Here is a 13,109-nt window from a genome sequence, read left to right as displayed (position 1 = left end):
ATACTGAGGTGGGTTGTCATGCCCTCTTCCTGGTAATCTTCCTGACCTGTGGATAGAATCCAGGTCTTTTATGTTGCCTGCACTGGCAGGCAGCTTCTTTCTAAGGCCACCTGGGAAGCCCAACTATACTCTTATATTCCCTCATTTTAGTTATAATTCATTTCAAAATAAAAAAATACATTGTATACTTTACACTTGTATGAAAATTATGATTATAAATAAAGGAACTATCTTCTGCATTAAGAAAGGTTAAAGAATAATTTGATTTTCTTATGTTTGTGGAATATAAGTTTACCACTGGCATCTGCTTAAAGGACTGCACTGTAAAAGTTGTGAGTGTAGTTTATAGTATTTCAGTGCTTGAATCTCTCTTTTTCCTTTTAGTCACCTAGTGAAGTTTATTCTTGGAAAAGGCCATCATCTTTGAGTAAATCAAGAGTCACTGATACAACATTCTATGGAGGAAAGAAGAAAAGTGGAACCGCGAAACAGAGCAATTGTGTGACTCTTTTGGATACTAATCAGATAGTCAGGATTTTGCCCCCAGGAGAAGTCCCTCTACAAGACATCTACCCAAAAGGTAAGAGATTTAACAATTCCTAATTTATCATGGTAGTCAAAGGTAGTTGGTTTTGATAGGAACATTTAACTTATCATTATCTTTCTATACTTACGAATAATTCTAACAGTTTAGTAGCTAAAAAGCCTTACATGTGCTCAGAACGTTTACACTAAACTTGTTACAGCGCATGATTGTACCCTCTGCTGTTAGAACTCATTGGCACTGCAGTCTATGCAGTAACCTTACTTAGACCATGTTTTCACAGAGACTTAAAAGTTATTAGAACATAAGGCGTAGAATGATGGTGCTAGTGGTGAAGAACGCATCTGCCACTGCAGGAGATAGAAGAGGCATGGGTTGGATCCCTGGGTCTGGAAGATCCCCTGGAGGAGCGCATGGCAACCAGCTTCAGTATTCTTGCCTGGAGAATCCCATGGACAGAGGAGCCTGGCGGGCCACAGAGCATAGGGGTGAAAAGAGTCAGACACGACTGAAGTGACTGCACACGCACACACAAGGCATAGAATATAGGGCCTGACTTTTGTGTTAAACTCCTGTGACTAAAGGCCAGTCTTATTCACTTCCCAGTGCTCTCAAAGTCAACCTACCTTTCTTACTGCATAACATGTGCCAGTTCCTGCACCGGTCACTTTCCCTCATAGAAATTCATTTAATTTTCAAAGTCCCATTGTTTCATTCTGTACTCTCAAATTCGTATGCAGAGAAACTGATACAGAGAGGTGAAATAACTTGCTGAGGTCACCCCATCAGTGGACAGCAGAGCCCAGATTTGTGCCAGCGTCTTCCGACCCAAGGCCATAGCCGTTCTCACTGAACAACACTGGCTTTCACTGTAAAGGATAGTTATGAATATGGTTGATCCTTGAGCCGCTGACTTTCATTTGCATCCTAGTGGCAGTAATATTGTCCTGTGTTTACATTCATTACATTAGTGTGGACTTCATAAATATAACACTAAACCTGCTGTGATAATCTATTACTGGGTTCAAAAAGTCCTGGTTATGTGATAATGTTACAATTAGTTCCTTCCAAATAAATTGCCATTTCCTTAGAATGTTTTTTATTAATGCACTGACAATTGCTGTTCAGTGCAATAGGAATATTCACAAGGTGACCTATAAACACAAAGGAGAGGCTTACAACCCAAGTTTGTGATTCTGAACTGATTCTTGAAAGATGAATGGGAGGGAATCAATGAAGCAGTTGTTCCTGAAAGAGAGAAGTCCACGTGAAAATGCAGAGGCATGACAGCACCACAGGAATGACAAGAAATTCTATACCAAAATTCAGTGCAGCTCCTCTACCCAGAAACCTGGGGATCAGCCCTGATACTTCTCCCTCATCCTCCATATTTATCCCGTCATCAGTTGCCATCTCTTTTTGATACAACCTTTAAAGTGAAAGTGAAAGTCACTCAGTCGTGTCTGACCCTTTCGACCCCATGGACTATATACAGTCCATGGAATTCTCCAGGCCAGAACACTGGAGTGGGTAGCCTTTCCCTTCTCCAGAGGATTTCCCCAAACCAGGGATTGAACCCAGGTCTCCCGCACTGCAGACAGATTCTTTTTTTTTTTTTTTATTGTTGATTCTCCTTCTCTTTTTTTTTATTTTATTTTATTTTTAAACTTTACAATATTGTATTAGTTTTGCCAAATATCGAAATGAATCCGCCACAGGTATACCCGCGTTCCCCATCCTGAACCCTCCTCCCTCCTCCCTCCCCTTCCCTCCCTCTGGGTCGTCCCAGTGCACCAGCCCCAAGCATCCAGTACCGTGCATCGAACCTGGACTGGCGACTCGTTTCATACATGATGTTATACATGTTTCAATGCTATTCTCCCAAATCTCCCCACCCTCTCCCTCTCCCACAGAGTCCATAAGACTGATCTATACATCGGTGTCTCTTTTGCTGTCTCGTACACAGGGTTATTGTTACCATCTTTCTAAATTCCATATATATGTGTTAGTATACTGTATTGGTGTTTTTCTTTCTGGCTTACTTCACTCTGTATAATAGGTTCCAGTTTTATCCATCTCATTAGAACTAATTCAAATGTATTATTTTTAATGGCTGAGTTATACTCCATTGTGTATATGTACCATAGCTTTCTTATCCATTCATCTGCTGATGGGCATCTAGGTTGCTTCCATGTCCTGGCTATTATAAACAGTGCTGCAATGAACATTGGGGTACACGTGTCTCTTTCCCTTCTGGTTTCCTCAGTGTGTATGTCCACCAGTGGGATTGCTGGATCATAAGGCAGTTCTATTTCCAGTTTTTTAATGAATCTCCACACTGTTCTCCATAGTGGCTGTACTAGTTTGCATTCCCACCAACAGTGTAAGAGAGTTCCCTTTTCTCCACACCCTCTCCAGCATTTATTGCTTGTAGACTTTTGGATCGCAGCCATTCTGACTGGCGTGAAATGGTATCTCATAGTGGTTTTGATTTGCATTTCTCTGATAATGAGTGATGTTGAGCACCTTTTCATGTGTTTGTTAGCCATCTGTATGTCTTCTTTGGAGATGCAGACAGATTCTTTACCAGCTGAGCCACCAGGTAAGCTGATCTGACATCCAGCCCCCTCGTCTACAGCTCTGTTGCCGACACCCAGCATCACCACCATTTTGCACTGTAACACTGCGGTAGCCTGAGGACCACATTCCCTCTTCCTTCTTCCCTTGCCCCACCCCCATTCCCCACACAACAAACAAAGTGTTGTTTTTAAAGTATTTTATTGCTCTCATTTGTTCTTATTAAGGTCCAGTTTCAGTTCCGTCAGTTCTGTCGCTCAGTCGTGTCTGACTCCTTGCGACCACATGGACTGCAGCACACCAGGCTTCCCTGTCCATCACCCACTCCCGGAGCTTGCTCAAACTTATGTCCGTCAAGTTGGTGATGCCATCCAACCATCTCATCCTCTGTCGTCCCCTTCTCCTCCTTCCTTCAGTCTTTCCCAGCATCAGGGTCTTTTCCAGTGAGACAGCTCTTCGCATCAGGTGGCCAAAGTATTGGAGTTTCAGCTTCAGCATCAGTCCTTCCAGTGAAAATTCAGGGTTGATTTCCTTTAGGATGGACTGGCTTGACCTCCTGGCTGTCCAGTGGACTCTCAAAAGTCTTCTCCAACACCACAGTTCAAAAGCATCAATTCTTTGGCGCTCAGCTTTCTTTATAGTCCAACTCTCACATCCATACATGACTACTGGAAAAACCATAGCCTTGACTAGAAGGACCTTTGTTGGCAAAGTAATGTCTCTGCTTTTTAATATGCTGTCTAGGTTGGTAATAACTTTCCTTCCAAGGATAAGTGTCTTAATTTCATGGCTGCAGTCACCATCTGCAGTGATTTTGAAGCCCGAAAAAATAAAGTCTGACACTGTTTCCACTGTTTCCCCATCTATTTGCCATGAAGTGATGGGACCGGATGCCATGATTTTGGTTTTCTGAATGTTGAGCTGTAAGCCAACTTTTTCACTCTCTTTCACTTTCATCAAGAGGCTGTTTAATTCTTCTTCACTTTCTGCCATATGCTCTCTAGGCTGGTCATAGCTTTTCTTCTAAGGAAGAAGCGTCTTTTAATTTCATGTCTGCAATCACCATCTGCAGTGATTTTGGAGCCCAAGAAAATAAAGTCTCTCACTCTTTCCATTGTTTCTCCATCTATCTGCCATGAAGTGATGGCACCAGATGCCATGATCTTAGTTTTCTGAATCTTGAGTATTAAGCCAACTTTTTCACTCTCCTCTTTCACTTTCATCAAGAGGCTCTTTAGTTCTTTTTTGCTCTGTGCCATAAGGGTGTTGTCAGCTGCGTATCTGAGGTTATTGATGTTTCTCCCGGCAATCTTGATTCCAGCTTGTGCTTCATCCAGCCCAGCGTTTCTAATCATGTACTCTGCATAGAAGTTAAATAAGCAAGGTGACAATATACAGCCTTGATATACTATACTCCCCCTCCCAATTTGGAAGCAGTCTGTTGTTCCACGTCCAGTTCTAACTCTTGCTTATTGACCTGAATACAGATTTCTCAGGAGGCAGGTAAGGTGGTCTGGTATTCCATCTCTTGAAGAATTTTCCACAGTTTGTTGTGATCAAACTGTGGCATAGTCAATAAAGCAGAAGTAAATGTTTTTCTGAAACTGTGTTGCTTTTTTGATGATCCAACAGATTTTGGCAATTTGATCTCTGGTTCCTCTGCCTTTTCTAAAACCAGCTTGAACATCACATGCTGTTGAGGCCTGGCTTGGAGAATTTTGAGCATGACTTTGCTAGCATGTGCAATGAGTGCAACTGAACATTCTTTGGCATTGCCTTTCTTTGGGATGGGAATGAAAACTGACCTTTTCCAGTCCTATGGCCACTGCTGAGGTTTCCAAATTTGCTGGCATATTGAGTGAAGCACTTTCACAGCATCATCTTTTAGGATTTGAAATAGCTCAACTGGAATACCATCACCTCCACCAGCTTTGTTCGTAGTGATGCTTCCTAAGGCCCACTTGACTTCATATTCCAGGATGTCTGGCTCTAGGTGAGTGATCACAGCATCGTGGTTATCTGGGTCATGAAGATCTTTTTGTATAGTTCTTCTGTGTATTCTTGCCACCTCTTCTTAATATCTTCTGCTTCTATTAGGTCCATACCATTTCCGTCCTTTATCGAGCCCATCTTTGCATGAAATGTTCCCTTGGTATCTCTAATTTTCTTGAAGAGATCTCTAGTCTTTTGCATTCTATTGTTTTCCTCTATTTCTTGCATTGATCGCTGAGGAAGGCTTTCTTATCTCTCCTTGCTATTCTTTGGAACTCTGCATTCAAATGACTATATCTTTCCTTTCCTCCTTTGCTTTTTGCTTCTCTTCTTTTCTCAGCTTTTGGTAAGGCCTCCTCAGACAACCATTTTGCCTTTTTGCATTTCTTTTTCATGGGAATGGCCTTATTCACTGCCTCCTGTACAATGTCACATACCTCCATCCATAATTCATCAGGCACTCTGTCTATCAGATCTAATCCCTTAAATCTATTTCTCACTTCTACTGTGTAGTCATAACAGATTTGATTTAGGTCATACCTGAAAGATCTAGTGGTTTTCCCTACTTTCTTCAATTTAAGTCTGTATTTAACAATAATGAGGTCATGATCTGAGCCACAGTCAGCTCCTAGTCTTGTTTTTGTTGACTGCATAGAGCTTCTCCATCTTTGGCTGCGAAGAATATAATCAGTCTGATTTTGGTATTGACCATCTGGTGATGTAAGGTCCAGTTTACAAACAGTAAAATTCACTGTTTTGGTGTATAGTGCTGTGAGCTTCCCAAACACATCCAGTTGTGTAACCATCACCATAACTGACGGTGAACAGTTCCATCTCCCCTAAACCTCCCCTATGCCACTCTGCCATCAAGCCCTACCCCCAACCCCTCACTGATCTTTTTTCTGCCCTTATTCACTTGCGTTTTTCAGGATGTCACATAAATGGAATCACACAGTATGAGGCACCTCGAGTCTGGTTTCTTTCACTTAATATTATATGTTTGCAAATAATTTACATTGTATGTACCAGTTGTTTGCTCCTTTTTATTGCTGAATATCTCATTGTGATTTTAATCTGCATTTTCCCTGGTCCCACATGATGTTGAGCATCTTTTCATGTCTATATTCTTTAGGAAATGTCTCTTCAGATCCTTTGCCGACTTTCTGAACTGGGTTACTTGCTTTCTTTTTAATGATTTTTTTGAGTACTTGGGTTTATGTAGTCTAGATACAAGTCTAATATATCAGATACATGTTTTCCAAACATTTTCTCCCATTTTGGTGACAGGCCCAAATTTCCCATTTTCTTTTAGAGATTTCATATTTCTAGATTTTGCACTTAGATTTATACTCCAGGTTAATGTTTTCAATTAATTTATTTTTAAATTGAAAGATAATTGCTCTACAGAATTTTGTTGCTTTCTGTCAAACCTCAACATGAATCAGCCATAGGTGTACATATGTCCCCTCCCTCTTGAACCTCCCTCTCAACCCCTCTAGGTTGATACAGAGCCCCTGTTTGAGTTCCCTGAGCCATACAGCAAATTCCCGTTGGCTATCTATTTTACATATGGTAATGTAAGTTTCCATGTTACTCTCTCCATACATCTCACCCTCTCCTCCCCTCTCCCCATGCCCATAAGTCTATTCTCTATGTCTCCACTGCTGGCCTGCAGATAAATTCTTTGGTACCGTCTTTCTAGATTCTGTATATATGCATTAGTATATGATCAAGTTAATTTTCTTTATGGTATAAGGTGTGGATTAAGGCTCATTGTTTTTCATGGAAATAGTCAAGTGTTTAACATCATTTACTGAAAAGACTATCCTTTTTCCATTAAATTATCTTTGGAGCTCTGTGGAAAAGCAACTGACCACATATGTGTGTTTCTTTCTGAGTTTGCATTTGTATTCAATTGATCTTTGTGTCTGTCCCCTCATTAACACCATACTCTCTTGATTACTACTTCATAGTTTGTCTTAAAAGCAGGTAGTAGAGATCCTTCAGTTTTGTTGGTGGGGATGAGTGGATGCAAAATTACTAAGAGGGAATCAGAGGTAATGGAGGATTCTGACTAAATCAACCTAACAGGATCCCTGCTGCAGCAGGCCGGGGTGATCAGACTTTATTTGGGAAGTGGTAGAGGATCAGGACGGAGAAGGCAATGGCACCCCACTCCAGTGGGGTTTTTCTTCCCTGGAAAATCCCATGGACGGAGGAGCCTAGTAGGCTGCAGTCTGTGGGGTCGCTAAGAGTCGGACATGACTGAGCGACTTCACTTTCACTTTTCACTTTCATGCGTTGGAGAAGGAAATGGCAACCCACTCCAGTGTTCTTGCCTGGAGAATCCCAGGGACGAAGGAGCCTGGTGGGCTGCCGTCTATGGGGTCGTACAGAGTCGGACACGACTGAAGCGACTTAGAAGCAGCAGCAGCAGCAGAGGATCAGGAACTCTGCCAGATATCCAGGTTGAGGTTTCTGGTTAAGCTAGCTGAACTTTATTCTTGCTGAAACTGGACAATGCTTAGATGAACATAGAAGGCCAAAAGTGTGTACCTAACTGAGAGGAGGATTCAGAAAAGCCTGACTAGAGTTTGGTGTGGGGGTGGGAAATTTTTCCCTTCTTCCCTTCAGGTTTTTTGATTGGCCTGATAATTAAATTGATGTAAGACAGGTTAACCAGAGGGGAAAAAATGCACATGAATGGGAGTTCCATAGAGATTGTTGTTGTTGTTGTTGTTTAGTCATTCACTCGTGTCTGACTCTTTATGACCCCCTGAACTGCATCACGCCAGGCTGTCCTTCACTATGTCCCGGAATCTGCTCAAACTCATGTTCATTGAATCGATGATGCCATCTACTCATTTGATACTCTGTCACCCCCTTCTCTTCCTGCTTTCAATCTTTCCCAGCATCAGGGTCTTTTCCAGTGAGTCGGTTCTTCATATCAGGTGGCCAAAGTATTGGAGTTTCAGCTTCAGCATCAGTCCTTCCAGTGAATATTCAGGGTTGATTTCCTTTAGGATGGACTGGCTTGATCTCTTTGCTGTCCAAGGGACTCTCAAGAGTCTTCTCCAACACCACAGTTCAAAAGCATCAGTTCATTGGCACTCAGCCTTCTTTATGGTCCAACTCTCACAGCCATACATGACTACTGGAAAAACCATGGCTCTGACAATACGGACCTTCATATATATATGAAGACTCAAAGGGCATCAAGGTATCACATAAATACATTGGGGGATAGGAAATGGGGTGTTAGGCAAGGGAAGTTTTGTGTAGTCAGTGAGTTGTGTCAGATTCTTTTGTGACCCCATGGACTGTAGCCCGCCCACCAGGCTCCTCTGTCCATGGGATTCTCTAGGCAAGAATACTGGAGTGGGTTGCCATTTCCTTCCCCAGGGGACCTTCCTGACCCAGGGATCAAACCTGGGTCTCCTACACTGGCAAGTAGATTCTTTACCACTGAGCCACCAGGGACGCCCAGGCAGGGGAAAGGGGTGTGTGAAAAAGAGTTAAACTCTCATCCTACATGATGGGAAGTTGATGAATAATGCCTAAAAGTAAAACATCAAGACAGTACCAGAAGGATAAAGGTGAACACCAAAGAAACAGGTTTATAAAGTTGAAAGTATCTCTGGTAGTAGAAAGTGAGGTATGAGAGGCGTGAATTGGGGCTGATGATTTTTTCTTTCAGCCTGTTTGACTCTTCAATCTGTGAGCCTTTAGGTCTCTGATGATAATTCAAACTAATTTTTTCAAGTAAATACAGTCCAGGCACCTGATTAGTCAGGAACACATGTGAATAAGCCTTTTATTAAATAAATCAGTAGAAGCTGTAAAGGCTACTCTCCTGGTGGCTTTGACAAAGAGGGTGTAACTCGTGGTTGATGCAGATTGGCGGGGGCTGGGGGGGGGCATTTAGTTCTTTCTTCCAATCGTTTTTCCTCTAGTTATATGTTAGCTTCCCCCACCCCTTTAAATCATAGGCTTCAGCTCTTTAAACACAAAGTAATGACTCTTGATTGAAAGCAACATGCCGTTGTTTGAACTTTGAATAAATTCAAAGATTTGGTATCACCCCAATTACAGGGCACACATCAATCTTTGAATCTGTGAACACAGAAGTTCTTGAAACCTAGTACAGTAGGGAGCACATATACATCAAATTACATTGCTCGAAGGAGTGAATTTTTTATATAATTTCATCTTCCTTCTGAAAATGCTCTTGGTTATTTTGCCTGACAGTTTTTCTACCCCCTCTGAACCTTGATGCTGTGCCTCCAAGCTGTCCCCACTGTTCATGGGAACTGTGCTCTGAACACTGTGGCAAGGACTTCCCTTTAATCGTTAGGGAACTAATCCCTAAATGTAATTTATACCTCTCTTCTAAATCCACCTGGATTACAAATGTAATGGAAATTTACTTAACCTCCATCCTCTCTACAGTGTTCAAACATTTAAAATGGATAGACAAGGATTTGGCTAAGTTTGGAGGGAAATCTGGCCATGGTTTTTACTTCCTTAATTCAGTCATATATTCTACATGGATTTATTTTCAAATCCGAAGACTTCACTTCTGATTTTTTTTCAAGCCTTACCATTACCACCATCACTGTGCTAAGTCACATCAGTCGTGTCCAAGTCTTTGGGACCCTATGGACCGTACCTGCCAGGCTCCTCTGTCCCTGGGATTGTCTAGGCAAGAATACTGGAGTGGGTTGCCATGCCCTCCTCCAGGGGATTGGGATCTTTCTGACCCAGCGAACCAGCATCTGTTATGTCTCTTACATTGGCAGGCAGGTTCTTTACCACTAGTGCTACCTGGGAAGCAACCTACCACCACCCTTAAAGTCCTTTTCAGCCACTAATTGCCTTTTCTGATGCATGAAAATACTTTTTAGCATGAAGAATAACATTCTTGCTTTCTCCTCACTGAAACAGACAGAGCCACTATTGGATTTTCTCATCCTCTTTATGCCATGGAATTAACTTGCACAGTGGGGGAAGAAAAAAAAGGCTGTAGGAAAAACGATATTTAAAATAAGTTGGCTTACTTTGTTTTCGTGGGAAGCCCAAAGGCAGCGGTGGTGGTGGCGCAGCTTCCTGCTACTTCTTATGGAAGAGAGCGTGTAAGTGGCAGGCCAAACGCACTGATTAGCTAGGCAGAGCTAGTCATCCCAACCACTTCAGTAGCTGGTCATTTTTGGCAAAGAACCCAGGGTCTATGAATAATTCAACCCACTTCAGTTAGGTCCTAGAGGGAGGATCTGTCAAAAATGATATATGGTGCAAAACTTTGGCCAAGACTGACCTTATATCCCAGGCAGCGTTTCCAGTGCCCAGCAGTGCATGACTTACGGTAAGCATATTGGCTGTATACGAATGGCCATCTGGGGATGGCCAATTCAGCCAGGTGGTCCGGTTACCACAGTAACTGGCTTTCTTTACCCCCTGCTGTCCCTGGACACTACCTTCCTTTCCTCCTGCCCCTGTATGCCCCCTAGGACCACTTCTTGCCTAGATGCGCAGCTCACACAGGACCACAGGGCTATGCTTCCCATCCTGGAATCCTTCCCAAGTTCCTAAAGGCTCACAATGATTTTTTTTTTTTGCTTTTATTTAATTGGAGGGTAATCACATTACAATATTGTGTTGGTTTCTGCCATACATCAACATGAATCAGCCATAGGTATACATGTGTCCCCTTCCACTTGAACCTCCTTCCCACCTCCCACCCCATCCCACCCCTCTATTTTTCAAAGAAAAGAAAAAAGGGCACTTTCTTCTTTATGCTGTGGGCTCCTCAGACAAGTCAAGAACCACACGCGTCTTTTTCCCCTCTTCCTCAGTGCTTCATGTAGAGATGCTCACCCATGTTTTTTGAATAAATAAGAGAGATGTTGAGGTTGTCAGGTGGCCGTCTTGAAAACCTCAGTTGCGAACAGGAAATTCAAATGCCAAGCTTCTTATTCTTTTGTAAACTACATTGGACAAATTCAATGTGGACATTCTAGGTTTCTCATTCTAATCAGAAATGTTAATGAGATAATGGAGAAAAGAGAATATCTTCAATAAGTGATGCTGGGAAAACTGGACAACTACATGTAAAAGAATGAAATTAGAACATTTCCAAACACCACACACACAGATAAACTCAAAATGGATTAAAGACCTAGATGTAAAACTCCTAGAGGGAAGCATAGACAGAACACTCTTTGACATAAATCACAGCAAGATCCTCTATGACCCACCTGCTAGAGTAATGGAAATAAAAACAAAAAGCAACAAATGGGACCTAATTAAACTTAAAAGCTTTTGCACAATGTAGGAAACTGTAAACAAGGTGAAAAGACAACCCTCAGAATTGGAGAAAATAATAGCAAATGGAACAACTGACAAAGGATCAATCTCCAAAATATACAAACAGCCCATGCAGCTCAATACAAGAAAAATAACCCCATCAAAAAGTGAGCATAAGGCCTAAACAGACAGTTCTCCAGAGAAGACATGCAGATGACTAGTAAACGCATGAAAAGATGCTCAACATCACTCATTATTAGAGAAATTCAAATCAAAACTACAATGAGGTATCACCTCACACTGGTCAGAATGGCCACCATCAAAAAATTCTATAGACAGTAAATCCTGGAGAGGGTATGGGGAAGAGAACCCTATTGCACTCTTGGTGGGAATGTAAATTGATTCAGCCACTATGAAAAACAGTATGGAGAGTCCTTAAAAAATTAGGAATAAAAGTACCATGTGACCAACAATCCCACTCTTGTTCATATTCCCTGCTGCTGCTGCTAAGTCGCTTTAGTCGTGTCTGACTCTGTGCGACCCCATAGACGGCAGCCCACCAGGCTCCACCGTCCCTGGGATTCTCCAGGCAAGAACACTGGAAACCATAATTGAAAAAGACAGATGTAGCTCAGTGCTCATCTTAGCACTGCTTACAGTAGCTGGGACATGGAAGCCACCTAGATGTCCACTGACAGATGAATGGGTAAAGAAAGTGTGGTACATATATACGGTGGAATATGTATGACTCAGCTGTAAAAAAGGATGCATTTGAGTCCATTCTAATGAAGTGGGTGAAACCTGAAGCTTGTCATACAGAGTGAAGTAAGTCTGAAAGAGAAAAGTACTGTGTATTAGCACATGCATACGGAATCTAGAAAGACGGTACTGATGAACCTGTTCGCCGGGCAGCAGTGGAGAGTCCCAGGGATGGGGGAGCCCGGTGGGCTGCCGGCTATGGGGTCGAACAGAGTCAGACACGACTGAAGTGACTTAGCAGCAGCGGCAGTGGAGATGCAGACAAAAACATGAAGACTTGTGGACACAGTGGGGGAAGGAGAGGGTGGGATGAATTGAGAGAGTAGCCCTGAAACGTACATTACCATATGTAAAATAGGTGACCAGTGTCACCCAGCATTTGCTGCGTGACACAGGGAGCCCAAATGCAGGGCTCTGTGACAACCTGGAGGTGGGGTGGGAATGGGAGGTGGGAGGGGGGTTCAATAGGGAGAGGACATAGGTATATCTATGGCTGATTCATACTGATGTATGGCAGAAACCAACATAATATTATAAAGCAATTATTCTTCAATTAAAAATAAATAAATTAAAATTTTTTTAAAAAGGGTAGACACATAAACAAGTATCTTTGAAGTACCTTTAAAGTTGGCTGGACTTATAGCTGACCTTGCATAGTAGAGAGAGAAAACTTTGTTACAATATGAAAAAAAAAAAAGAAATTGTAATAGGAGATAGAAAACAGACAAAAATCTTTAAGAGTATGGTTTCTTTGTAGGTTTGTGGGTTTTTTTTTTTTTTTTTAAGAGACATTGGAGGCCAAGATGTTGTAAAAATATGGCTATTTTAAAATCGTTGCCCTATGATCAGCTCAGGTAGAAGCTGTGTGGAGTAGTGGGCAGAGCAGAGATTTTAAAGCCAGAAGGAAGGCCCGATTTTGAAGGCTTTTTCTATC

General features: G+C 42.1%; 1 protein-coding gene across 7 annotated transcripts in view; it reads left to right on the top strand.

Annotated features, from left to right (window-relative positions):
• VWA8 (von Willebrand factor A domain containing 8) overlaps positions 1–13,109 on the top strand; it is a 400,893-nt gene that overhangs the window by 248,505 nt on the left and 139,279 nt on the right. For all 7 annotated transcript variants that reach the window (XM_070800011.1, XM_070800010.1, XM_070800013.1 and 4 more), the window contains exon 35: positions 385–580. In XM_070800011.1, coding sequence (XP_070656112.1) covers positions 385–580 — 196 coding nt within the window. The remainder of the gene's footprint in view (positions 1–384; positions 581–13,109) is intronic.

Source organism: Bos indicus, chromosome 12 (genome assembly GCF_029378745.1).
Source record: "Bos indicus isolate NIAB-ARS_2022 breed Sahiwal x Tharparkar chromosome 12, NIAB-ARS_B.indTharparkar_mat_pri_1.0, whole genome shotgun sequence".
Taxonomy (NCBI): domain Eukaryota; kingdom Metazoa; phylum Chordata; class Mammalia; order Artiodactyla; family Bovidae; genus Bos; species Bos indicus.
This window is presented reverse-complemented; position numbering and strand designations above follow the sequence as displayed.